Source organism: Chelon labrosus (assembly GCF_963514085.1).
Source record: "Chelon labrosus genome assembly, chromosome: 8".
NCBI lineage: Eukaryota > Metazoa > Chordata > Actinopteri > Mugiliformes > Mugilidae > Chelon > Chelon labrosus.
In genome coordinates, this window is record NC_140358.1 from 3,873,475 (window position 1) to 3,900,864 (window position 27,390).

General features: G+C 40.3%; 1 protein-coding gene across 1 annotated transcript in view; it reads left to right on the forward strand.

The window, feature by feature from the left end:
• pdgfc (platelet derived growth factor c) overlaps positions 1 to 25,274 on the forward strand; it is a 39,844-nt gene extending 14,570 nt beyond the window's left edge. The window contains exons 2-6 of the mRNA XM_084549485.1: positions 11,840 to 12,032; positions 16,027 to 16,207; positions 24,032 to 24,239; positions 24,478 to 24,698; positions 24,874 to 25,274. Of these exons, the coding sequence (XP_084405611.1) occupies positions 11,840 to 12,032; positions 16,027 to 16,207; positions 24,032 to 24,239; positions 24,478 to 24,698; positions 24,874 to 24,987 (917 nt within the window). The 3' untranslated portion in view covers positions 24,988 to 25,274. The remainder of the gene's footprint in view (positions 1 to 11,839; positions 12,033 to 16,026; positions 16,208 to 24,031; positions 24,240 to 24,477; positions 24,699 to 24,873) is intronic.
• Positions 25,275 to 27,390: the final 2,116 nt, after the last annotated feature.

The window sequence follows — 27,390 nt, forward strand, 5'->3', positions numbered from 1 at the left end:
AGCCAGGTTTATTGTTTTGTGTCAGATCTAAGGTGTACCTATGGCATAACTTCATCTGAAACTCCCCAGAAATGGGACTACACTTTGCGGCGACACAGGCCACTGTGATTGGTCCATAATGTATTCTCTCAGCCAGTGGCCAGACAAACTCAGAGTATGAATGCTCTGTGCAGATCTGCAGCTTATGTCCTGGCTATCTCCTGGCTGACTGAAAAATGGACAAGGAAGAAATGTGAGTGGAGCAGATTCGGATGGGTGAAACCTAGGCACACAACTAGCAACATGAGATGGCATCCACCTGCAGAGTGGTCATGACCTAAATTATGCATACATTTCTATAATTTAACTTTCTGCTCTAAATTAGAGCTCTATCGGCGCTTTTTTGAGCCAGTCTCTAGTGGTCATTTGAGGAACTGTACTGTTTTTGACACGTATTGTTAATTTTACTATGAACCTTAACACATGAACCCTCTTTTCAGACCAGTGACAACAAAAACTCCTTAGAATTAAAACATATTCAATACTCACTTTGGTTTAATACTTTAAATAAATATTAATTCTTCTGATACACCAAAACCATTTGTTCTTACTCAGTTCACCCAACTATTAACTATTACCAGTTGCTGCTTTGACCATAGCCGGCAATAGATCACTTTAGGAATCGAACTGAGAAGTTTTAGTAAAAAGCATCTACTCAGATGTACATACCAACTTCTGGAAGCATTGGAGGGAAAAGCACCTGTTTTAACCATTTATCTCAGAAAGTAATTACACAGCTATTGTTCCTTGAGTGCAGCTTCAAGGATATTCATTGTTTACAAAAATACAGTTTAGTGTCTGACCTTGTGCTTTCTCTCCCTATTTATTTTTCTGTGATAAGGATAGCATCAAACAGCGAGGAAATGTTTGGAAGCAAATGCACACAGGTGATAAAAAAGGCTTTTTCATGAGCAGTCAGAGAGGAGTTCTGGGAGGCTTTTGGACAATCCTATGATCTGTGCAGACTATTAAACACTCCAATTGAGCGCTTGGAGTTTCCATTTGTTGTCAAATCTAAAAACCGTTATCCAAACAAGCACATAATGATGAGACAACCTAAGTATGGTGATATCACATTAGTCTTTAGTCATTATAAAGTGTGTGTGTGACTGAAGGTCAAAGAAAAGTTGCTTGCAGTTCTGGTGCTGACGGAAACTGAATAAAGTAAAGCAATAAAGGACTAATTGTTTGATGGATTACAATAACACGTGGACAGCCTGATTAAATAACATAACATGAATGTAAGTGAATCATAATCACTTTCCTTTTTTAATCACAGCAGCAGGTTGTTGTGAATGGGAATCCATGTTTGCATTGATCATTTGCCTGCAATTAGATGGCATAGATGGCCAGGGTCAGTGATGCTGCTACAGTGAAGCGTTAAATGTCTAGGATTAAATTTCACCTTGCATTTCAGAAGACAGTCGCCTTGCTTTCATTCAGGCTCATACACCAATGTGATGCCTTGAAGGGAGTATTCCTTTTTTTTCCACTCTAACCAAACAGAATTAGGAGCCAAATATATCTTATATCTTGTTGGCACAGTTTAACACAAAAGTAGTAGTTGCAAAAGTTGCCTTTAAGAGTCATCTTTCTGTGTGTGTGTGTGAACTTCAACAACTTGCACAAAGTCAGGGTAAACTCTGATTAGTCACTTCTCTAGCTAATAATGGTTTGTAATGTGGACAGGGGCCAGGGAGCTCTGCAAAAAGAAAAAAAAAAAAAATGGGACCTTTCCACATTCCAAGTTTAAATTCATAAAGATCACATGAACCATTTCATTCACATTTGATACAATTTCAAAAGGGCTAAGGAGGCATAGTCAGTAAAATGAGACATATTATTAAAAGATTTTGCCTTCAGACCCTTGCAAGTCGCAACTTTCCAAACCTGTATTCACTACACTCCAGAGCATTTCTTTAGACAATCCTGCCATAGTGATTGCAATACAAATCCTTAAAAAAACCTGAATGAATGGATACACAGAGCTGCACTGAGTGTGGGAATTAACCTGCAGACTCAAAGTCACTGCCCCCGCCTGCAGACATTTCCCTTCAGAAATGTAAATTTTGTTCATTTTCTAATCCTCAAATTGCTACTCAAGACAACTGTGAAGATCCAGGTACAAACTTGCTTGGTTTTGAAAAGCCCAGCCCCTTGGCAAGTTGTTACGCTGGGATGTATGCACTAGTGTTGTTTCCTGGGGTTTGAGGGACATGCATTTGGAAATGGCAGTGGACTGATAGCGGAGCTGAATCAGTCTAAATACAGTAAGAATTTTAGTGCAATGATACACTTCTTCTCAGCTCTTTCCAACAATCTTGCCTGTAGTGTAGCAACAGGCTTGTATCTGTGGGAGCAAGAGCAGGATGTTACAGGAAAGGAGCAGCCGTGCTCAGCAAATCCTCCCTTGGTAAATAGAGGTTGAAAGGAGTAAACTTTCATTACACTGGGTTCAGAGCTGCAGCCCCTCTCTTAGACAGCAAAAAGTTGCGAAGGATTGGTTGGGTGGTAGTAATTAGAGATCCAGGGCAACCTGCTTAATGGAACTGATCTGTATCTGGAACGAGAGGAAGAGACGAGAGAATTTCTCCTTTAAACTGACTGAAAATGAAAACACATTTCACATGTCCCCTTTGATATTAATTCAGTCTGCTACAGCTGAAAATTTTCCCCAAAATTTTCTTGAATTGCTATAAGCGTCTTGAAGCGTTGTTTGTTCTTGAAGTAATGTTTGCTATATATATTGTATGATTTATTATTTTTTTTATTTCACTCTAGACAGTTGTGTTTGGATTATTTGGTGTAGATTTGGAATAGTAAGCATTGAGAGTTCATTCATTCATTCATCTTCTGTAACCGCTTGTCCTGTGAAGGGTCGTGGGGTCTGCTGGAGCCTATCCCAGCTGTCATCAGGCGAGAGGCGGGGTACACCCTTGACAGGTCTCCAGTCTATCTCAGGGCTAACACAGTGAGACAGACAACCATTCACACTCACATGCATACCTATGGCCAATTTAGAATCACCAATTAATCGAACCCGGAACCTTCTTGCTGTGAGGCATCAGTGCTAACCACCACACCACTGCCACCCAGCATTGAAAGCTCTTTTTTTTTAAAATATGATTGAAGTAATGGGAAAAGTAGAGGATGGTGTGTGAAGACAAACTCGTTCATGTGTGACTTTGGCCATCCTCCAAGTTGCAACCTAAGCGTTACCGAGATTCCAGAGCAGACATGTGTGGTCATAGATCAATTTAAAAAACACTGACCTCTTCAAAGCCGCTGTGCGCACATTTGTATGCTTCCGTCCAAGAGCCAGTGACCTACAGAGTGACTTGTGATCAGCTATCAATCCTCTGAGCTACGTTCATTGCAAAAAACTGGATCTTTGATCAGACTTAATTGTAGTGTCTGGATCTGGTACGGCAAGGCAGTCTTCCAATCTGGCTTGCCACAGATCAAACTGTAATTTTCTCCAAATATCCAGCTGTCCAGCTCACAGATGTGACTACAAAGCAGCCTGGAGCTGCCGTCCGCAGCTGCAAAGAGAAGTTTAAAAAAGACGTGGTTCATCTGTCAACGCTTGGTTTCCAGCCAGAAGGGGAGGTTCAGCCCGTCTCCTAGTATTTGTGAGAAACATTTCACAGCCGTTTTTCTTTCATTTTTTTTTCATTCTATCAGTCTATTCACTGAACAATAATTAACTTGGATATTGATTTGATGTTTGACAGCTGATGAGGAAATTGAGGTTGATATGGGGCATCCTGCATTAATGCAGGGCTTGATTGTAATTTGTCAAAAATATTTACTCGCTGTCTTGAGCCACCGCCAAGGAGATCTGAAATAAAATTGTGTATTCTTGCTGTTTAATGAAGGCTTTGGCAACAGTTTTGGTACTTTTGGTACTTTCAGTGTCAACAGTGTGGTGATGTCCACAAGAACTATTCGCCAAACATTTCGCTAAAGTGCGGTAGTTTTGCTCTTTTGCCACAAGTTTTTACTCCCAAACAAATCACTATTGCTTCTACAAGTTAGGCAACAGGTGGTAAAAAACAAGTGCTTAAAACTACAGTTGAACTTTCAAAGGAGAAATACTGAGGTTGGGTGGATTTATATTCCACTTTATGACAGATTTTGGTGCTGATATCATGTCTAAATCCAGGCTCAGAGGCTCAGACAGGGAATTCCAGAGGGTCAACACAAAAAGACGGATGTAGTGCAAAGAGTGACACTCAATCTTACGCCTTTCTGGACGCCAAACACAAGTGTGGGCGCTAATTAGAGGCTCTGAGAAATCATTGAGTGGTGGGGAACCATTGTAATCTGAGGAGAGGCTGTTGTGTGACTACTTTCAGTCTCTGCGCTGCTGGGCCCAAAGCCTCGTTGAAAGACTTCAGTTTAGCTTTGGTGTGTCTGCATTTTGCACAGCATCACATGTGCTTGCACACTGCTGTGTATTCACCATCATTAACAGCCCGCAGCTGCAGCTTAGGAAAACCTTATCGCAATTTGTAATCATTTTTCCGATAACACTTAGCACATTGAATTAAAGATATGGTTCATAGCCATTATGGAAGTTAAATCCTCCACGGGCTCCAGGGCTTTTTACTTTTATTACCTTATTCTTAAGGAGCACAGGTAACTTTTATGGAAAGCTGGATGCTGCTTTGTATTTAAAGTTTTATCTAATAAATGATTAATGTAATTTTCATCCATAAATATAGTTTGTGTGTCTTCTTCAGAAAACAAGCGCCATTTTTCTGCTTCATCTTTATGTAATAAAGCTTACTTCTTTAAGCGCATATATAGAATGAGGCTAATATAATATAATATACTTAAATACACTTTTTGCTTCTGTGGGAAAGCTGTAGACAGAACATGCATCCGAGCACACTAACACACAAACTAGTGGTATCAGGTTGGGCCATCCGATATGATCTGCAGATGTTTTCCTTTGCCTCTGCAGCAGGTGTCAACAGATGTCCCCTCTCTCCACTTGGTCAAGTTGACCTAATGGTCAGATGGAGACCACCATTCAGTCAAACCACCTTTTTGTCTAAAACCATGTTGGACATAGTTTGCCCGGTGAAAGTGTTTCTGAGCAGGTCATCAAGCCCCTGCCACCCCAAGGGTCACTGCTCAGACCTCCCTGCAGGTAGAGTGTCATTAAAATGACGCATTTCATTGCAGGGGATCAATAAAGTATCACACTCTTATGTTACAGCACAGCAAAACCAAGGGACTCAGGCCTCTCACTGTCAGGACTGATTACATTTCATTTGACCCTTGACCCTTTCACTTAAAATGCTTTCACGGGTCATAATTGTCCACCTACATGTGACAGAACCTGACGTTTAAGATGTTTGAAAGGTGAAACGGACAGCAGAGCTGAACTCCAGGCTGTTAAGTGTGATGTTTTGCAAATCTTTTCCTCTAACTGATGGTGTAAAAACATAAAGAGGAAGCAGCTTTCCTGAGAGCCCTGCTACTGTTTCTCTTAATGGATCTTCAGAAGTCTCACTAAGCTTTGTGTTATTCCAATTAATTCCTTCATGGCCAATGTGTAACATAATGTATTTGTCATGGGTCCTGTATCACATAAACACAGTCGGTCCTCTCCACCGTAGAAACCTATTCATTTCCTTTGGGGTAATGTAGGTTAAAAGGGTAATTTAGTTTTTTTTTCTGAATGGATAGTATTTATGCTGTGGCTGCATTTTGTGTCCTCGTGCTTTTGTGGTTTTGTTGCAGCTGTGAGCGACAGGACAGTTAGGATTGGTGAGCCCTCTAGAGTTTAGGGGCTCAACTGCATTCTGCATGTCTAATAGCTGTGTTGCTGCCCATTTGGCATTGGATCCAGTACAAGACTGTCACTTTAAAGCGCATCTATTATTTACAAAAGAATCACTGGAACTGTGATTTGACTGATGACAGTGGCAGGGCTTTACCTGAAGACAGCTAATTAATGAAGTGCACATTTATAATTTATTAATTTGTGCTAAAAAGTGTTCAGTTTTGTGTGACTTAGTGAGCAGGTACAGAGGTCTGCTGTCTTGCTCAAGGACCCTTCAGCAGGTCATCTAGCTGTTGACAGACACAGTGATCAATATTATCTGCTCTGCCATGGGACGTCTCTAATCTCTGGGCCAGACATCTGAAAAGATTAAGCAGCTTTACTGTTATTCATGCCATCAGTCACAGTGTGTACCAGGCTCTTTTTCCAACTACTAAAACTATAAGGTGGATACCCATAAGCTATGCAAAATAAAAAAAATTGCACCTTCATCTTCATTTCATGATAATGTAATTACTTTTCTTGCATTGTCTTATCTTTCATCATCTGCCCATTTTTTTCTTGACTTATTTCAACAATGTTTGCTGGGATCTTGGATATTTTTACACTTCCTCTTAAGCCCAACACACAGGAGCATAGGCCTGGCAGATTAAATAGCTACAGAAGGTTCTCACACAGTCAAATTATTTTTTAATGGTATGAAAGATTCCCGTGGTGTGCTTCAACCCTTTTTGCCTGGCCGACTGTAAACCCAAAAGCAATAAATATCCTAAGCAGGGTTGGGAATTTACTGCACCTGTAGTAACCATCGCACCGTTTTAATAAGCAACAGATGCCCGAGTGATTGCACCGAGGCCGGGATGCATGCACTTAAAGAAGGGAATGCTTTGTTAGGTACAGTTTCATCACCTGACCAAATCTGCTTCGGCTCTGCTGCTCACGATCAGCAAGTAACAGAGCTGAATTTAAAAACAATTTGGATTTAGTGTCACAGTGACCTGGCTGTCCATTACCGGACAGGAAATAGCTGTCGTAAATAGTTAGCTCTGATGCATGTCGCTGCTGGGAGCAGTTTATTTAGCACTGGACCAATCTTTAGCCCATAATATGTGATAATAGCTATAGCAAATAATAAATAGTGACCATTTCTCTTTAAAAAATAAATAAATAAAAAATAAATTATATTTCTTGCTTTCTTAATAGTGCTGTGGAAAAAGAAAGTTATGTCTGCTACTATGCCGCCTGACCACACAATGAACTGCAAAGCAAGGTATCAATTTAATGTGACAGCGTAATGCTATCATGTGAAGATAGATGAATTTAGTGAGCCTAACAGAAGCCAGAATGAATGGTTTTCATTGCTCCCTCTGAGAGAGACTATTATCATTAGTTAATCTTTGCTTTAAAGCAATCTAACATTTAATAAAGAATCTGTGTTTGCAGATATGTGCAGCATGTGCTTGGGTGTACATGTCTGTGCACGGGCTATGTGAGTAACTATTGCACTATTGCATCCCCAGGCAGTCTGTGTATGTTAAGATGACTACTCTTTTAATCATATCATAATGTTTGCTATTATTGTCACCGAAACTTCTAGTAGTAGTGTGCACAATACAACATCAAGCACATGGTATTTTTCATGCACATTCCAGTTTTGTTTTGGCAGGGGAAAGGTTAATGTTTAACAGCATGAATGGTTCACCCACTAACGTGTGAACAAAGCACAATGGCTGCACTGTATAGGCTCCTATTTATTCAGAGTCACTTCCTCCCTTAATAGTCGGCTCTACTTTCCTCACACAGGGAAAAACTAGGTCAAGGAAAAGTCATGTTTGAGGTAATTCACTCTAGGGGACCCCGTCTCTGATCATTAGATGACATTGGTTAACCCCGAGAGTGAGGTCATTTTCAAGTCAACGTTACGCCCAGAATCCACCCTGACTGGTGGCGTGTCCGCGCATTTTACAGTACACCGTGGATAAATCAACGAGGAAGGGCATCAAGGGGAAGGTCGAAAAGAAAGAAGCATGAAAAGACTGTATTGTTCCTAAAAAAAAAAAAAGAAAGAAAAGGAGGAGGCTGTTTTTTGACCTTGCGGATTCTACTTTGATCAAATGTTAGTTTTTCAGCCGTTGTGCTCTGAAGGAGCTCGCTCTTGAGGACTTTCTGCTTTGATGCAAGTGAACAAAAGATCCACAACAGGAGAATCACTCGAAGAGGTCATTCTTGAGCTTCGTGTGGCAAAGACCTGAACCAAAGAGGAATGCAAGCACATTGTTCCCCCACATACTGCAGTTACGTGTGATGAGTATGTGAGGCTTAAGCAGGATTTTAACAGACTTTTTGGATTAAATATGATTTCATCCATGAAGATCTCTGGAATACCTTTTCATCAGGACCTAATGCTCTCATGTAAAGGCCCTTTTCTCCCTTCTTTTTTTCTTCAACAACAAGATCAGATTTTCCTTTCACATTTTCCCCCTAATTACAGTCTTCATAAAGAGGCATTCCAGTCCATGCTTAATCATTTAATAGAACTTCCCATGGAAATGTTTACAATGACTCATGTACACTTTTCGACCACTTCTGTTAACATCATGTGTACACCAACTATCACATGTGCATCTGCACATCATATATTTTAAAAAAAGCATTATTCATGGAGTACTTTATGATCCTGCATGTTAGAGCCCACAGTAATGGGAATGTAATTAAAAAACCTGCCATTGTGATGGAGGGCCAAGCTTTAATAGCATGAAAGCTATCGGCTTGTTTCCTCCTGAGCCAGCAAATGGATATAAAGACAGTCAATCAAAGCTAGTGTGTTGCCATTACTGTACATGTGCCACGTTTTAAAAAGGGCAAAAGGCCAATTTGCTGTAGTTTCTGCAAAGACATCAAATGTATACTGACTGCACAATGGACATTTTATTAGATTTTGTTGAGCCGAGATGTTTTTATATTTTTTTTAAACCAGCACTTAATAAATTATCTATTGTCTGCCTGCAAAGAGTGCATACATGATATTGCAAAGAGTTTGGTTTGCACAGAGGTGGTTATCCTCACTCAGTGACACAGGTTGCACTTGAAGCCAAACTCTTCACATGTTTATGAAAGAGCCTGTTCATTGAGAAATCATGCCTGGGCTTTGTTTTCCTTTGCACCTGGCACACCGGTATTCAGTTTGTTCCCACTTGGCTCACCATCTAACCCAAATGAAAACTTCAAAGTGACATGTGCAATGTGAAGTAATAGTTTTTTTTTCTTTTTGTTTTGTTTTCTTCTGAGTCATATTTTTTTTTCCAGCTTCATTCTGTGTACTCTATCTGAGAGATTGCATCAGTGCAAATGCCAGAGGAAAATTTCCGAATGTCAAGTTACATCTTGATGGAAATTAGATAGAGAAGGCTTAGACACTTCTATCAACAACGAAAACACAAAGGCAGTCAGTACTTATGAGAACTGAATTCAGGAAGCAAATATGAACAATTATGAAATTCTAAATTTAATGTGCATCCTTTGCTAAACATCTATACTGAACACTGATTTCCTAGTCATAGCTAAGCAACTTTAACTTGCATCAAACACTGTCCGCCAGAAAGTAGCCTACCTCATATGACCACTGGAGGCTTGCTCCAATAGCGAGTCACTCCTGATCATGTAAAAAAATTACACAAAACTTTACAGAGATAAACATATTTACCCTCTTACAAAAAATGTTTTGGTCTTTATAGCTGATTTCCAGATTGTTAACAACTGTTTGAGGGGTTCATGTAATTTTTTGTTACTTTATAGCCTCAGTTTTATGGAAGTTTTTAACTGAATTAACTAGCAAACCTTCTGCTCAAATCTCCCAGCCACAGTTTACATTTCAGCCCACCTTTGTCGGCATCTGTCTGAAAAGATTACTGAAACTTTTGAGTATAAAACTTAACTGCCTGTTAAAAAGAGACCCAGCTGAAGTTGGTTCCACTCACTTCTTCTTAGTGACTGTTCCTCCAGACAGATTTGTTGTCCTTGGAACCATCCTGAGAAAGTCAGGGTTGCTGTGGAGCTGTTATTTGACATTAAACAGGCTGAGCGCATGGCACAAACTTCACCAGCCTGTAATTCTGTTCCTAATGCAAGCAAACAACCGCAGAATGAATCAGGCCGCTGTGTATGAATCACGTCCTTAAATCAAATTTATGGCAAAATAAAGAGTGATCAAGCTCAGAATGTGTTTCGAATATAAATGTGTCCATATTGCACTGAGGGAAATGGTTACTCATCCGTTTAATGCGCTAATGCACAAACTTCCAGCAGCACCCTCCTTCTCCTGAGCACATTAAACCCCTGCTGGTTACTCGGACGGCCGGGTGTGTTGGATGGGTTAATGAATGCAGAATGTTCATCAGAGGTACAGAAATAAATACAGCTTAAACTCTTTGAGCACAGGCCAGAGACAGGATAAATTTATCAGTGCAATCTCTGAGAAAAAATAAAAAATAAAAAATTCAACACAGCATGATGCTACTAATAACAATATATTGAGCCAATGTTTATATTAGTATATTGTATGGCTGACAATGTGTGAAACTAACTATTGCAGCGTTGACAAGTGCTTTGTGTGAGATTACAACTACTCATATGAATATTTGGAGTTATTTTAGAGCTTTTAATAAACAGTTAGATGTTGCTCTCTTAAATGCAACATTTTGTGAAATTCCATCTAACACAAACGGTATCGATTTCAGATCTACGTTCAGCGCATAGCTTCATGACAGGTTAAGCCAAGCTTAACTCTGCAGGCCAGGGGAAAACACCTAATCTAACCTCACCAAAAGTGCATTCCACCATCTCAAAAGCGGTTTTAAACACTGTGTATGTGCGTAATACAAGACACGCTTCAACGGAACAATCAGTTAGTGTACAAATGAAAGTAATTTAAAATTTAAGTTAGAGACCTTTAAATCATTTTCACATCTCTGATCAGAACCTGATGCTTGGTTGCACGCTAACAAGACAAATAGTACACGGAAACAAGTAGCCGAAGTCATAATGAAGACTAGCCAAAAAGTTATGTTTGTGTTATTCTAGTTTCAGTAAGCTATAATGCAATGATCTTGAAGGCTTATAACAGTAAATCTGTATAAATGTTTCTTTTCCGTGGACTTACATCGGCACGTTGTTTTGACCGCATGAATTAAAAATGTTCTTGGAATCAGCACGGCTTCGGGGTGTTGTCGTTGCAATGATCGCGAGGCTCAGGTGGAAGCATCCTGGCAATTTTTCAATTGAAGGTGACAGTGTCTGATGGAGCCCTGGAGGACCTGAGTGACAAGCTTTGTCATTGTGATTAAAACCCTGCAGCTACTGGTCCCAGTGTGCATTAATGGGACCATGAGAGGGGGGGGTTGGAAATACCCACGGGAACGCGTTTCCTGCAAAGTATTCATGGCATCGCGATAAGAACACACAGTTAAACATAATGTGCAAACATTTTTTTTGTTTGATCCGCTAAATCAGTTCAAGCTGTTTCATATATTTTTTTTTTTTTTTTGCAGTTTTCGCAATTTTTGTGATTTCTGACATGCAATGAATAAAAATGTAAACGATGACAATAACCACATGTAGTCGTTAAGATTTTTGTATGTGTAAGTATATTTTCTTGTAACAGTGTATGTTGCATGGATGTTAGTTGTATGTTTATACAGTGTGATGCTAAAAAAGATTAAAGTCATCACCTAATGAAACATTAAGGTGTCTAATTAAGTAATAATAACATCAAATTAACAGTGTTAACTGTGGTGAATACAAAAAATAAGGGAGTGCCAATCTGGTCTTCCGACTTTCACCTTTTATATTGGAAACCTGGACAGTATTTCACAATACATAATACCTCTTTGCAAACTTAAATGGCTTCTCCAGAGCAAGCCTGTTTAAGACTGTTTGTCTGATTTCACCAAACAGTTACTCAAACAGGCTACACATGACACAAATCATTCTGTTTTTCATTTTTAGGAGTGCAAGATTCCCATCAGGAGAAAGTCATCACAGTGTCTGAAGAGGGAATGATCCACAGCCCAGACTTCCCACACACCTATCCCAGGAATACCATGTTAGTCTGGAGACTAGTGGCGACCAGCAACATGAGGATCCAGCTCACCTTTGATGAGAGATTTGGTCTGGAGGACCCCGAAGATGGAATATGCAAGTAAGACCGTGCATATGAAAAATCTATTGTATAGCAGGCAAAGATGTGACTAGAAATGGAGAACATGAGAAAAGGTTGTGTTTATCACCCTTAAAGAAAACATTTTACACTTAATAAAAATGTTAATCTTCAGTCAGAAGCGCTAGTGCAGTTTTCCTTTGCTTGCATGACCAGTTCTCATCAGATGGGAGGATTTCCCACTTGGCATGCTGGCCTGAGGTAAAGACGTGTCCTGCCTGTGTTGTAGTCCGTCTTTAAAGATTTAGAGACAGGGTGTGGCCATTTGTGAAATTGCCTTTGGTCTGCCATGGCAGCTGGTGAATATTGAAAAACCCAGCACCAGAGTGATTTGTTTTACCCAAGACACCGTAATGAGGTGGCTTAAACCGGTATATTTCATGATATATATAGATATTTTCAGAGGGTGTGACACGTGCCACACCCTCTGAATGGCAACACATAAGCACAAATGAAAACACGCACACAGCCTACAGTACATCCTCCTTTACTGAGGATCCCACTTTCAATTACTGCCTGGGTTTTCCTCCGTTGCCATTCAGTTTAAACGGGGATCCCGGACCCTGGCCATCGATTTACCCTCTGTGCATTATGCTCAGTACCTTGCTGTCATTAAATCACAGCTGACTGGTTAGCATGGTGGAGCCCAATCAGGAGGAGGTGGAGAAGAGCTGGGGGAGGGTAACCTCACTATCCATTCCTGGAGAGCCCTCTAATGGATGACAAGGAGAATGACACTTCTCTGCTGAGCTGACAAGGCACAGCAGTTTGACATGGCAGCACCATGTGCACATTTTGAGATATTAAATGAGCATATCAGGTTGTTAAAGAGGAATATGTGGCTATGGATGAGTATGCCTCCGTTCCAGTGACAGTCCCTGCAAATGAACCTTCGTGTTGATGAAGTGTTTTTGATTCTGGCTTGGATCTTAATCTTGGTAGATTCAGTTGTTTAAAGTGCTGTAATGTGCTGCCATCCTGTAGTCATGCTTCTGTTCAACATAAGCCACAAATCACAGCTCGAGCACAGGTAATTTGAGCCACCCAGCACACCTGCCGTGGGCCGGCTGCCTGTTGACGAATGAGGTTAGCGTTCCTGACAAAACCCTGTGAGGGAAAGCTGCACAGCGGGGCAGGGCGCAGACTGACAACTTTTGTGCCGTCCTGCCTTTACAAGACTGCACTAGTCAGCGACCTCAAAGAGAGGGGCAAGAGACAATAACAACATCCTTTTCCAGGGTCATGCGAGTCATCGACTCATCTGCCGCTCCGGCTATTGCATTTTTCGCCGCCTCCCTCCGTCAATCTTCCCCAACCTCTGACCAAAGCCCTGCAGGTTTTGATCAAATCCACACAATCCTTTCGGGGTTGGCCAACAGACAAATGCAGCATGCAATCACAAGCAGAAAAGTACATTCACAAGCCCGTCTGCTTGTCTTTTCTCTCTCATTTTTGTCTCTCTCAAACACATGCACTCTCCCTCTCTCTCTGTCCCACATACACGTACATAAGCCTCTGGCCTAATCTGCTACTTTATCTTTCATGTGTGTTTAAAAATTTATTTACAATACTTCCCCCTGGACCTTCACTCCACTGATGTTAAATCAACAAAAAAACATCCATACACAAAAGCTATCGATACCCTGCTCTTCACTGCACAATGTGATGCAAATAAACCGGGGCTGTGATGTTGTGTCCAGTGATTCACAGCGATTGCTGGGGATAAAACAAACAACAGTGGGAGATGTGCTTCGGCTCTGGTAGCAAGCCCGGAGCGAGAAGTCTTTGCTGAGATGAGAGGGAGGCTGTATAGTTGAGATGCTCATCTGCGATTCTGTTTGTCTGTGGCGCGATGAAAAGCATTCTTACCAAATCCACTGGAGGAGAGGCATATTGGAGAGGGATTGGTCTTGCTGCTGGTTGGCATGGCAGCAGAGTCGTGCTTGACGGATCCCAGACAGAACTGTTCTCAGGAAGGCATTTACCCTCTCTGTCTGAAAAGAGAGGACTAAAAAAAGCTATGTTTGTGTTGCTAATCTGCGTCATCTCCATGCTGATATTGTATCTATTAATAATCTACAAGGAGAAAACTATGTAGGAGAAAGCTTGGTGGATGTTAAACCTGGTTTCCTGGCTGTGTACTGGTAACACAGTATTCCTTTGTGGTTCTCCCCCTGTTCACTCTAACTGTTCATACAGTTTGGTATGTATGTCAGTGCATTTGTAAATCTGAGAAACTGCTGTTCAACATGGTGATTCTGAACACAAGGCGATGTGTAATGATCAGGGGATCCTGCATTATTGATGAGCCATCTGTCAAAGCTCTGGAGCAGTCTGAGAGATGACTTTTAGAGAGGAAAGCTTCTCTCTTCACTGACCTCTATCGAGATCAGCAGAAAGGAGCTAAACGGATATTTTATCCTTTTTGAAAACCATTTCATGCTAGTATGGTTTTGATTTAAATAAGTGAATGCTTCACAGTTCATGTAGTTGTCCAACAATTGCACACTTAAACTGTCAATATGTGGCTCTCGACACATGGTTTCATTTCCATCTTTCCAAATAAGTATTTTTGTGGAGATAACAAACTTCCTGTGTAAGTATAAAACCAAACGCAGCAGGGTCAATAAATGTATTGACATCACCCACCCTTTCAGTTTATTTAACGTCGCAGAAAGTCCATTTTTAACCTTGCTCATGTCCGTCTTGTTGTTTTATTCAAACCAGCCCGAACTGAATCTGTCAGGCCTTTGCAAAAAGTAAACAATGTCCTTGAAATCCAAATATCCGAATTGGCAGCACTGAATGAGAGGTTGGGGTGCGTGTTGACGCAAATGGCAAAGTGATTCATCCCAGACTGTGAAACAAGGCTTTATTGAATGCAGCGCAGTGACTGGTTAAACACAGGTATAAATAATAAAGGCTGAACTCCTGAACTGCATGCCTTAAGTGCTGAGGTGGGTCAATGTTAGCATTGGCATGCCAGAGGAGTCTGGAGTGTGGCCACATGCTTCTGCACTTCATAATGTTTACTGGCAATGCCAGTTTGGCCAGTGGCGAGAGACTGTCTTGTGATTATAGAGTGGCAAATTTAGGCAAGACAACAAGAAAAATGGTGCTTTTACTCATATTTCTGTCTGAAACTGAAATGCATGTTATAGCACTCAAAATATGTTTATTCAGTATTATTAGTATTTGAAAAATGCAGGATTTATTTTATTTTTTTTCACATTTGGTTTTCACCCACCAACAGTTCCTGCAGTTTTCTTTTCTGTTCTTTTTATAATTAGATCCAGATGAAAAACATTTGAACTCTAGTCACGTGTCATGTGTAATTCTTGTAAATGGAAGATGGAAATGCAATCTGAAGATAAAAAATAAAAGTATTCAGCTGAATTGTTTTACAAAATGCTATTATAGATTTAGTCAAGAAGGGTGCAAGTAAAAAGGCCTTGCTATCATACACAGTCAAATTACAACACAATGTGCTCAAGGTTTAATTAAAAATGATATTTCAATGACAACATGTAGCGTCAGTGTAATAGGCCTGCCAAAAGGCTGCATTAGTGGCCATTAATTGCATAACAGTAAGAAGAGCTGCTTGGTCTGCACTGTCAACCCACTTGGGAATCTCCAGTTTATTCATTTTACTCAGTAAAGGCAGTGAATAATAAGGGCACGTCTCACAGCTAAGAACTCTAATCTGCTGTTAAAGTTTCTTTTGTTAAATGAGACGAAAGCTTTATCGCCCTGCGAGTACTTTATTGATAATAACAATCTCACCTTTAGAAGGGCTTGGGCTGTGCCGATGAGAGAGCACCAGGGAAGGCAATAAATGGGTGCAAGCAATAATCAAATTTACCCTAACGGAGCTCTACTGAGACAATTCTGTGGATTTTCAGTGCTGTTATTAACAAGTGAAAGCTGAGAGGACAATTTAACCTCTTCCTGGACTTTCTCTGTCTGACTCTACCAGGTACGACTTTGTGGAAATAGAAGATCCGACTGAGAAGACGCTCCTGGGTCGCTGGTGCGGGTCGCAACCGGTGCCAGCTAGTCACATTTCCAAAGGCAGCCAGATCAGCATTCGCTTCATCTCGGATGAATATTTCCCATCTGAGCCGGGATTCTGCATCCACTACTCCCTTCTGCCTGTGGTACGTACAGCATTGACAGTCAGGAGTTGACAAATATGCATTACAAGTAGCTAAACATTTAGCTGTCATGGCACTATTCTGCTTCAATCTCCTACCATGGAGATCCCATGGAAACAGGAAACAATGCCTCTCATTGTGAGCACAATTAAAATAATTTGCAGTTACATAACGCGGCATCTTAATTTGCAGTCATCTATTTGTGCTTACCCAGACACAAGGTTTTAAACATCCTAAAATTATGTTTAAGCACTTCGGAACGTCTGGCAAGTCTAGGCTCATTTATTTGTGAAGATACATACAAACCGGGGAAACACATATAGTTTTACACAATCTCTGCAGTGACTGTGGCGAGTACAGTTACAATGGAGAATTTAAGATAGTGTTGATTCCATGCTTCAATTTGAAATAATGAAACGTATATGCTCTATATCACTGTACTCTTTAAAGGCATATGGCCTCTGAACCTGCAGTGTAGCTATAGCTCTGTCAGATGGGTTTGACAGATGAGGTGCTGCAGTGTCACTGATGGTGTTGCATGAGACTGAAATAGAGAAAATAAGTGGCTTCACATTCACCAAGTGGTCCTCTGACCCTAGGGGATACATCCAAGCCCCTGAAATGAAAGTAGGAATTTAGTGCTTTCTGTGGTGTCTGTGTGCTTTTCTGTCTGCATGATTACATCATACACAGAACAAAAGTAGTATCTTTTTTATGTGTTTTCACAATGCCCCACTTTACTAAAACCCCCATGTTGTTTTACTCTATACTTACTACTGAAATATATTCCTGCCTAAAACACACAACCCGTCTTTCTTTCGGCTCTTTCCTGTTGTTCTTCTCTCTCACTTGTCTTCGCCTGTAACAGAGACTTTAATCACTAGTTCCATCCCGACCAAATCTCCGTTTCCATTCACCTTTTAAACTTTTTGGCAGACATTTTTTTTTCCAGTATACAGTAGTTTAGAGTACACGAACAAGCTGAAATTCAGAAGGAGCTGGGACTCAACAAACACTTGGAGCTTGGGTGTCTGTGTCAGTGTGATCATGTGTATGACACCATACTGTGAGTATCAATGAGTGGAGGTAAAGGATAGTTTAATTTATCTCATCCAGGCTAAGTTTCGATCAATGGCTGTTGAGACTTAGCGGATAATGCAAACCTTCTCCACCACTGTTGTAGGGAACCTGAAAACAGCATATATTCATGGAAATATATTTAGTGGTATGTCTGTACCCGGCTGGCCTTAGGCAGATGGGTCCCTCCATATGAGCTGGGTTCTGCTCAAGGTTTCTTCCTGTTAAAAGGGAGTTTTTCCTTGCCACCGTCGCTTTCAGGTTTGCTCTGGGGGTTTCAGGCCGGGTTTTTGTAAAGCGTCTTGAGACGATTTGTATTGTTATTGACGCTATATAAATAAAATTGAATTGAATTGAATTGACAGATCTTTAAATGCCAAATGACATGTGGGCGATCAGATAAAATAAAACTGACTCAGTCATGTTCAAGCGCAAAGAAAACCCCACATTATATGCACATCTGTTTTTCCGAAAGTGATGCAACTTGTATAACTGTAACTTGTATAGCTACATCATGGTCATGCGTGCCAGTCGCCACTTTTACAGCCAACTTCCTGTCCCTAGTTTTCAGTAATGCAGCTAGCTAACTGGCTCGCCCTGCGCAATGAAGATCACTTTTTTATTCCTGCTTACAAAGATGTGAATGAATGAGTGCAACACCAGATCTGTTTGGAATATGTACCATGGCCTGTGACTCAGAGGTCAAGAATCATTTTGGCTAGATGCATATTAGTTTACCAGAAGAACATATGATTCATTAGAAGTTGATGAATCATATCCAGGAGAATTTTAACTGAACCAATGAGGTTGTGTTTGGCCTCTGGAATTTCCAAAATACGCCTGCATAACTAACATGAAATCAGATTTCTGAACAGATGACTTCAGCGTCCCTGTACATCTAGCCGTCTTTGTGTTGATCACCCTCTTTGCATTCTGCATGCTCTTTCACTTTCTTACTTTACACTTTCCTGATCTCTAGACCACACACACAAACAGAATCTCTTATTCTCTGCTCCCTCACTGACAAAAGCCCAGAGATAAACTAAAGAGACAACAGCCATGTTTTAACCTGTCATGTTTTCATTCTGTTCACTTGCTTTAAGTAAACAGCTCCACTTGTCATTTATCCCTAATGGCTTGAAGCCCAAGCAGGCAACTGAGGTTACTGATAGTGCTTTGTATTCACTATTTGCTGTGCTTCAAAAGCAGTTCTTTTTTCTTTTTCTTTTTTTGGCTCTTTCATTCTTCGTGGGGTTTATTATTGCATTCTTTCATCACCCTCAAAACCCAAAACAACACCACCAATAGGAGCATGATGTGAAAAGGAATCCACTGACTTTCTGAAAACCACACTGTGTGTCATGCTGAGTATCAGGGCTGTAGTTCTCATAATACAGATAGGTTAAAAGACTAGAATCAATATTTTTGTGTAGCATCTCCGTGTGGTAGAGCCACTAAATGTTGTTATGGTGTTTGCCATCAGTAGACTGCAGCAGCGACGATGTTAGGGCCGTAAGCATGTCATGCTTCGTCCAACGGACATGGATTGATACAATTAGACACTATTACAAGGAATGGTTTGTTTTATTGTTTTTGAATACGAAGGCTGAGTATAGTATGACTATTGTTTGTGAAACAAAATGACAAAATTAGATACTGAAACTGCAAACATTAATGAAGAGTATGCACTCCCAAGTCCCAAAGAAATGCCAAAGCAATACCTTTTTAGTTCCTCACTTTCTCTTTCAGACAGCTGTCCAAGTTGTCTCAGTAGTAAATGTTGCCCGACTTCATTCATCTAATTAATAGATTTTTAAAAATGAAGGAAAGTAATTCACAGAATGAGTAAAGCAACCTATGACAGTGTCAGTGTCAGTATTTGGCCAGTAAGTACTGATGCTTGGTAACCTGCCAAGGTTCTTGGGTTAGAACTGACCTGATGAAATGTGGAATAAGTGCCACTACTTTTAAAATGTTAAAAACTTGATTGTTAACAACTCTGAATTCAAGTCTATTCTTCTTACTTTATTAAAAGTTGAAGTTTTGGAGATACATGACCTTCACGGGACCATTATAATATACAATTCTATGTTACGTGTGATAGCTTAAGAAATGTGACATTTCATAAACCCCACATGAAAGTGGTGGCATGTTAAACCCAAACTTCATCCATTCACAGCAGAATGGAACTATTTTTCTGTGGTGTTCAAATGGCTTTCCACAAACTGTTTGATGAAACAAGAGACCAAGGTTTTCTTTCATATTCCAACTCTAGAAGGTGCGGAAACCATGAGGTGGGGGGGAAGGAAGCTTTGGCCTCTGCACGTTGGTTCTCTCTTCCCTTTGAACCTTCCTCTGACAGAGGAGGAGCACGCTAGAACAGCAGCACTCTGTTTCCTCTGCGGTCAACCAGCAGCTACTGGAACCTCATGCCATGCAGGGGCCAGCACTTTAGTTTATATTTAAACAAGCAATAATTCCTCCCCACCACTTCCACGCAATGGAAGGGGGGAAAAAAATAAGACCCAGTCTGTAATTCACAGGAAGAGATTTTAGAAAAAGCGAAAGGGCCGAGGCAAAGAGGTTGTTAAAACACAGAAGAGAAGGAGCCTGTTGAATGGAGCATGAAGGGTGTTGAGTGGTGGGAGCTGTGGGTTAAAAGAGCAAACAAAACATACATCATTGTCTCCGTGAGGTCTCAATTCTGAATTACACTGCACTGCAGTAAAGATTACTCTAGCAGCTTTGTTTATTTTAATGGATTGAAGAGAGTTTTACACACTGGAGCAGTAACTCTCTCATTTTAATCTGGATACACTAAACAAATTAAATCTACTGTTTGAACGTCAATAGAGAGACTTGAATAGAAGCTTATGGGACCACTGACGTGATAATTAAAATCCTAGCAATAAGCTGCAAAGCCATGCAGGAGTCTTAGCGTTGGCATGATGAAACTGAGGTCTGTTTTTACACCAGCCTCAATTGCAGAGTGCAGCGTATAGTGGGGGGAAAATAATACTTTTTTCACGCACAACAAACCTTGCTGCTTACTCAAAGTCCTCTTGTGCAAGGAAGTGGTTTGCAGCTCCATGTGAAAGAGATGATATTGTTTTCCAGTGCTCTCCCAAGATGCTATTTCAGAATTGTCATCTCAACATAGTTAGCTGAACCTGTCATTTCACTTACCAGAAATAAGATCATGTGGCTGCGCTTTACGAGAACAAAGAGAGCTGGAAAGGAGGAAATCGCATCTTGAAAATGGGCTCGTGCTCTTTGGGAGGTTTTGGAGAGTTACACGTTATTGCACTGTCTGAATAAAATCACGTTCAACGTTTTTAAAGGCAAATCAGAACACTCATTTACCACAGCAGCGCACCGCAATCTTGTCATTCTGTGATACTGTCTGCATTTATTATGTGCCTCGATAGTAATATTTCCAATTGTAGATATTCCAGATGAGTGGGGACTCACCAGTGTTAGTATTTATGCTCAGAATCTCCTCTTGGGACTTTCTTCTAAGGCTTTCTTCATAAATAGTACAGAATGCAGTGTTAGCTACTTTGAGCTTTCATACATTTCTGGTCATAGTTTACAAATTTTACTGCATCAGTCTAAAGCAACAGAGAAATTTTATCATCGACATATTGTATTGTATGGTAATAAAACCAGACAATTTAAATCAAAAATAGATTTTAAATTTCATGTTGTGTCGTTGCATGCTTACATACAAAAAGCCATATTTGGAACAGCACAAATTTAGCCTCCATTCATCCATTACGACACTGCTGTCCCATTGTGGAGTTTATTTATGCACTGGGACTGGGGGGCAATTTGATGCAAGACATTTTTTTTTTTTCACGGTGAAAACTGCGTTGTCAGCGTCAGCTTTTAGCAAAAGCAAACAAGCAGTTCTGCACATGCTTCTGCTTTTGGCTTCGTACCGTCAGACACCTAGGCACAAAGAAAATACATGTGGACTAACCTGGTGGCTCAGTGGGTCACGGTACATCTGTCATCTGGACTTGTTAAGTCACATCAGCATCCTGTTTTTGAATCTGCTCCAAGCCTTTGTTGAAACGTCATTCCACTCGCTCAGTTCTCACGTTTTCTGTTAGTATGTTCTGTTTTAATAACACAAAAATGGCAACTAATGAAGTGTTTCTGAGATTTTATTTCATCTAAATTTACAATAAATCATTAAAGAAGCTCCGCTGAGCCCAATTTGGATGTTTTGTGAATTATTTGGGATATTTTTTTGCTGTATTTCTTAATTCTTGTTCCTATATCATCTGTCATGTTTGACAGTGCTGCGAATCTGTGCCTGTTAGAAGTGAGGGTGGTCCATTTAAATATTTTGTTCAAGAATTTCTGACATGGGAGCTCTCATCTGCTACTTATAGCTTTATTCACACCGTCCTGATGTGTCTCTGAAGGATTGCTTGGCTTCCCCATCTGAAGCTGAGCTTGCAGAGTGCTGCTAATTGGGGGAGTGTTGCACCATCGACATTCACAAGCTGTTAATGGCTTCCAGTCCACGCTGTTGGCCACTGCCAAGGCTCAACTAATAAGAATCACAGCTTTCCTCTGTTGTCTGGAAATACGGCACCTTTTCGCTTTTACTTCAAGTTCTGTATGGTGCTGTATGGCCGCTCCGTTTCCCATAAATATTCCTCTCACATTTGTGACTGTTTATCTCCGTTGGTGCCAAATAAACCAAAGATACGCTCAGCGGTTATAAAAGCAACCTCATTAGTAATCTGTGGCATGAACACAGCTGTGCATCAGCTGTATTTTTGTAGCCTGTGGTGCAGCCATGTCAAACCACTGGCATTTATTTTAAAGTTGTGCCAAAGGGACTTGGATTTTAAACACATGCACATATAAATCTCATCACTGTTTCCTATGGAATACCCTTTATTCAGTGTGAAAATGTCAGTACACACTTGCAGACCTCTTTTACTGTTTAATTGTCTTACCTTTGTGTCTACTCCAGCTGAAAGGGCTGTATCCATCTTAATCACTGTTCCTTTCAACGGTAGTACACTCTATTTCTGCACCACACATGCAGTATTTTCATGGTGTCTTCGGGGCACTACTCAGTGTTTGACATGTCTATTCTTGTGGAAAATAGGAAAATTAGATTAGCCACTTGATGAGCTTTTACACTGCCAAGAATTCTTACATTTTGAGCATGAGTAGAAAGTGGTTAATAGGACACAACCCACAAATCCTTGCAATGTTAGCGCCGTGGCGTCTTTCTCTTCCAAGCGCTGTTTCTCGCTGAATTCCTTTGTAATTCTCTCTCTGTAAGTCATCAAAGGAAAGATACAAATTCTGGGAATTACAATTTATTTAATTGTTTTTCCATTTCTGCCTCTCCAAAAGCTTAAAGACCCAGCTGCCAGCAGCCGATGTTTTCACTGCTCAAGCACAAGTGTCACAGTGTTGCCTTCTACCTGTCAGTCACATAAGATTAGAGAGACCAGCGAGCTGACATGTTGGACAAACGCAGCGTCACAAGACTGAAAGGTTTAACAGATTAGCCTCTTCTCTCGTGGGAAGACCAACACCCCAGGTATCAATCTTCTCGGTGACTGCTCGCTGTAGCCCGGAGAGCTGAGAGCCTGAAACAAATAACACTGTCGTCAGCCAAAAGCTACAGGGACAAATGTTGGTATGCAGAGTGGGCAGAGGAGGCGACAGAGATGTGATCACATTTGACAACCTCAAAAAATGGTGTCATTCATTCATTTTTGATTCACACCTTCAGAGCATACAGCCGTTTTTTGAATATATTAAGCATCATATGTACCTGCTGGAGCTCTTAAGTGGAGTCCAAGCTAATATGAGGAATTATAAGTATTAACCAATGTTATAAATAAATTATACTACTGGTTTATAATGGTCTACGTTATAAAATAGCTGATGATCTGAAAATGTGTGGTGCTTTGTAAGTTTATTTTATATGTAATTTAAGTGATTTTTTTATTTTCATGTTGCGATTTATATAGTGACACAGTGTAAAATAAGCTTAAACCTATATATTTTCAGTTAGCTTTCCTCCTTTACTTCTATCCTGAATTGTTTCAATAGTTTTTAACAGATCAAATTAAATTTTAAACTTAACATAATGAATGCACGTGAGGCAAGGATGCATCCAAAATCTTATGTTGACCGCTGCAGACATCTTGGCTGACCAGTGACCACTATTTCCTCAAGATGTTAATGCAGCTTGCAGAACAGTATTCTCTGTATCCACATGAGTGAGACTGCCTATATGTAAAATATGTGTCTGTGATCCTAAGGGGCTCTGGTCACTGTTCATCCACATATTATCTTAAATTGGGCCTAGCTGCCCCGAGCAGTCATGGTCTCTGTTTAAGTCCAAACCACGGTTGCATTTAATGAGCCTTAACCCAATTCTGTATTTTACCATGACATAAAATGTACCACTACTCAACTTTTTATAATCTTATCACTGCTGGTAAAGGTGCTTCTTTCTTCTTTCTTTTTTTTTTTTTTGGGCTGTTTTAAGTATCTTGAAGTTTTTTATAATGTAGACAGCAACTTTAATGTCTCTATGGCATAATTAATATTGTTGAGACTGTTGTGTGTCTACTATAGAAGAATTATGCTTGTTAAAGACTTTTTCAGTGTGCATGTCCATCGAAGGTCTTACAAATGCAGGACTGCTGCAACATCTACATAAATAACCCTTCTGTTCCATCTACTTTGTTGGTTTTCCTGCAGAGTGTATCAGAGCCTGCAGTCCCTGCAGCTCTCCCTCCATCCCTCCAAGGTATTGAGGAGCTGTCGGAGGCCGTGGAAGGGCTGAGCACTGTGGAGGAGGTCATGAAGTACCTGGAGCCGGAGCGATGGCAGCTGGATATAGAGGAGTTGTACAAACCCACATGGCATGTGCTCGGAAAATCATTCATCCACAATAAGAAGACCAGAGGTAGGCCAGTTACAATTAGTTTATTGCAATTACATTAAATGCACAAGTTAGGAAAGTAGTGTGATCATTTAAAATGGAACATCGGGTAATGTGTGTGGCACATAAATAAGGTTTATAAATGCAAAATGTTAAACAAATGTGTCCGTGAAGGTTCTCAGTCATCCAGTTGTCCTTGTTTCAGCTTTTATTGCCAACTGACACGAACTGGTTTCGATCATTTTTTTTGTGTGTATTTAAGGAGGAGCAGATCTGAATCAGCTAAGGGAAGACGTTCAGCTGTACAGCTGCACTCCGCGCAACTTCTCTGTATCCTTGCGTGAGGAGCTCAAAAGGACAGATGCCATTTTTTGGCCCAGCTGCCTCCTGGTGAAGCGCTGTGGTGGAAACTGCGCATGCTGCTCTCACCGCTGCTACGACTGCCAGTGTGTTCCTGCCAGGGTCACGAAGAAATACCATGAGGTAACTGAAAGAATACACTTACAAATATGTAGTATCTTATTTATTTTGAGAAACCTGTTTAAAAATGTTATATTCTTCAAGAAGAAGTCGTAAGTGGTTTTCAAAAAGGGAAACGTTATTTCTAGTCTGACAGAGTCTAAATAATATGTTGAATTTTTTTTGCTTTTTCCAACAGGTTCTACTGTTGAAACATCGAAGTGGTGGACGAGGCCTGCAGAAGTCCATGACTGATGTTCCCTTGGAGCACCATGAAGAGTGTGCCTGTGTGTGTAAAGATGACTCGGACTGACCCCAGACATGTGTAATAGCTGCCAATGGAAGCTCATAGAAATGAACCTCCGCCGCTGTTCTGTATCTCATCCACTTCCATTGGGAGTTAACAAGATTCTCCCTTTATCCTGTTGTCCTTTCACTAATTGGATGAAGCAGAACAGACTGGAATCTAATAAATCTTCTGAGTGGATTTGACTGCTGTGGAATACCAATCACGTGCTCTGAGTGCGTTTTAGAGAGACAGAAATTCACTGGAGCAGCTCTGGACTCTTGCTTATGCGCTCTGAAGACTATTTTCTTCAGCTCCTCAAAGAGAAAAAAAACAAAACATTGAGGGATGTTTGCCTGTTCTTTTTTTTTTTTTTTTTTTTTTTTTTTTAAAGTTAAGTCAGTGTGGGCTGATAGTGTCACGGAAAATGGGAGCTTCTTTGTTCAAGTTCTTTTTTTATGTCTACAAGTGAGCTGGCTCCAGCTGCCTCTCTCCCTCGGCTCCTCTATTATTACCATCAAGCAAAGAAAGGTGCTTTTTATGAGTAGTTTCCCTTTGCTCCCCTCTTGTTTTACACAGACATGGTATAGTTGAAATGCATCACTAATGAGACTGCATTATGTGTAAATATTTCATTTACATTTTTTTTTCTCAGTACTATTGCGCCTTTCCTACCAAAGATTCTCAAGGATAAGATAAAAGTTGCACGTGAAGAATCAGCTGGCCCTTGCTCGTTTGAAGTCTTCATTTGATCCATCTCAGCAATATCCAATCTGCTTGCTTCAGGAATGTCTAGCATTGAGCATTTTATTTTATTTTTTTGCAACATTTGAGATTGTTCATAATAAATATTTATTGTTTAATGAAAGGGAATTTAGGTCCAAGATGCCTTTTTTGCTACTTTTGTCGCTGTACAGTAGTATTAGCCAGCATTTTGATTGTTAGTGATTGCTACATTGCAATTTTGTCATGGATGTTTTTCACGTTCTGTAGGCCATAGTTATTTATCTGTACTTTTGCAACAACTGTTTCTGTATTTTCTTAGTCCTGAACATCAAAAATAAATTCTTCCATTTCTAACTGAACGTGCAGTACTTGGGACTGGGAACAAACACAAGAAACACTAGCAAACAATGGCAAATCAGTTTCCAAAGGGTTGCATATCCAAATATCCAGTGCAGTATATTTGCTTAATATGTAAGGCACCACTTATGGCCATGTATACTCTGTATTTAACCCGGCTGCCTTGTTTATTATTCAGATTGTTTAACACAAAGCATGAAATTTAATAATGTATGTAGTAAGTGCTTTGCTCTTCAAAGCATTTCTCTAAATGCAATCTGCATGTGATTTTCAGAGAAATCACAACAAACACAAGTAAATAGTGCAAGACTGATTAATGGGCTGCAACTTAATATAAGGGTCTTAATACAATGAATAATCAGTCATGAGAGCAAGGTGTACTCCTGGAACAAAAGAGAGGGGAAATCTGGAGGCCTCTGTACTTAGCCCTTTGATCCACATTTTCTTAGGTGCAGACAGTTGCGACAACCAAGCAAGGTCAGCAGGGCAGAGGGGCCTAACACATGCAGAACATGCACAGTAAAGGCCCTCTCTACACCTTTAAAGGATCAATGACAAGAATTATGTTTGATATCACCCAGCAGTACAGCAATCAATTGGGAAGAAAGCTTATGCAAAAATGTTACTGTTACTGTTTCTACTACTACTACATACGTCTAGTTGTTATAATACTTTTTTTACCATTTGATACTTTATATTAGTGACTCATACCTACATTTTATTTACTCAGTGATCTTATGTTTGGTTTTGTTGTAATGTATAAAAAGGTAAGTGCCAATTCAAGCTTTGTTGAACCAGCTTTCATGTAGCAATGGGACACTATATTATATATTTGCACAGCGGTCCCTCTGCCAGGGCAAAATGACAACCTTCATGCTAACACCTAACCACATCGCTCTGATTATGAAAAATGTCATATAAACAAATGCACAAAGCTTGAGTCCATCAGTCGGTGACTGGAACAAACTGGAAGTCTTCATTACAGAAGCAGTGTTTTTTCAAGTTGCAACTTGGCAATAAAACTTAGTTTTCTGCAAACTGAGTAAACCAGTTAAATTATGCGTTAGACAGAGAAAGATAGAGTGCCAGAGAGAAGGATTTAGAAAACATCACTTGCCATATTTCTCACTGTGTGATTAAGATGTTGAGTTTCTTTTTAATATCAAAAGGGCTACCTGAAAACCTAGGAATAAGCAGCGCTCCCTTAAAACCCATCGAAGTTTTTTTTTTTTTTCTATTCCACAAGCTCCTTATCAGACACTGAGCAGTGTTGTTCATTCTCCCCCTCGGCCATCAGGTCACCCAGGAGGAGGTTCTCATTTGTCCATCTCACACTGCAGCCCTGGC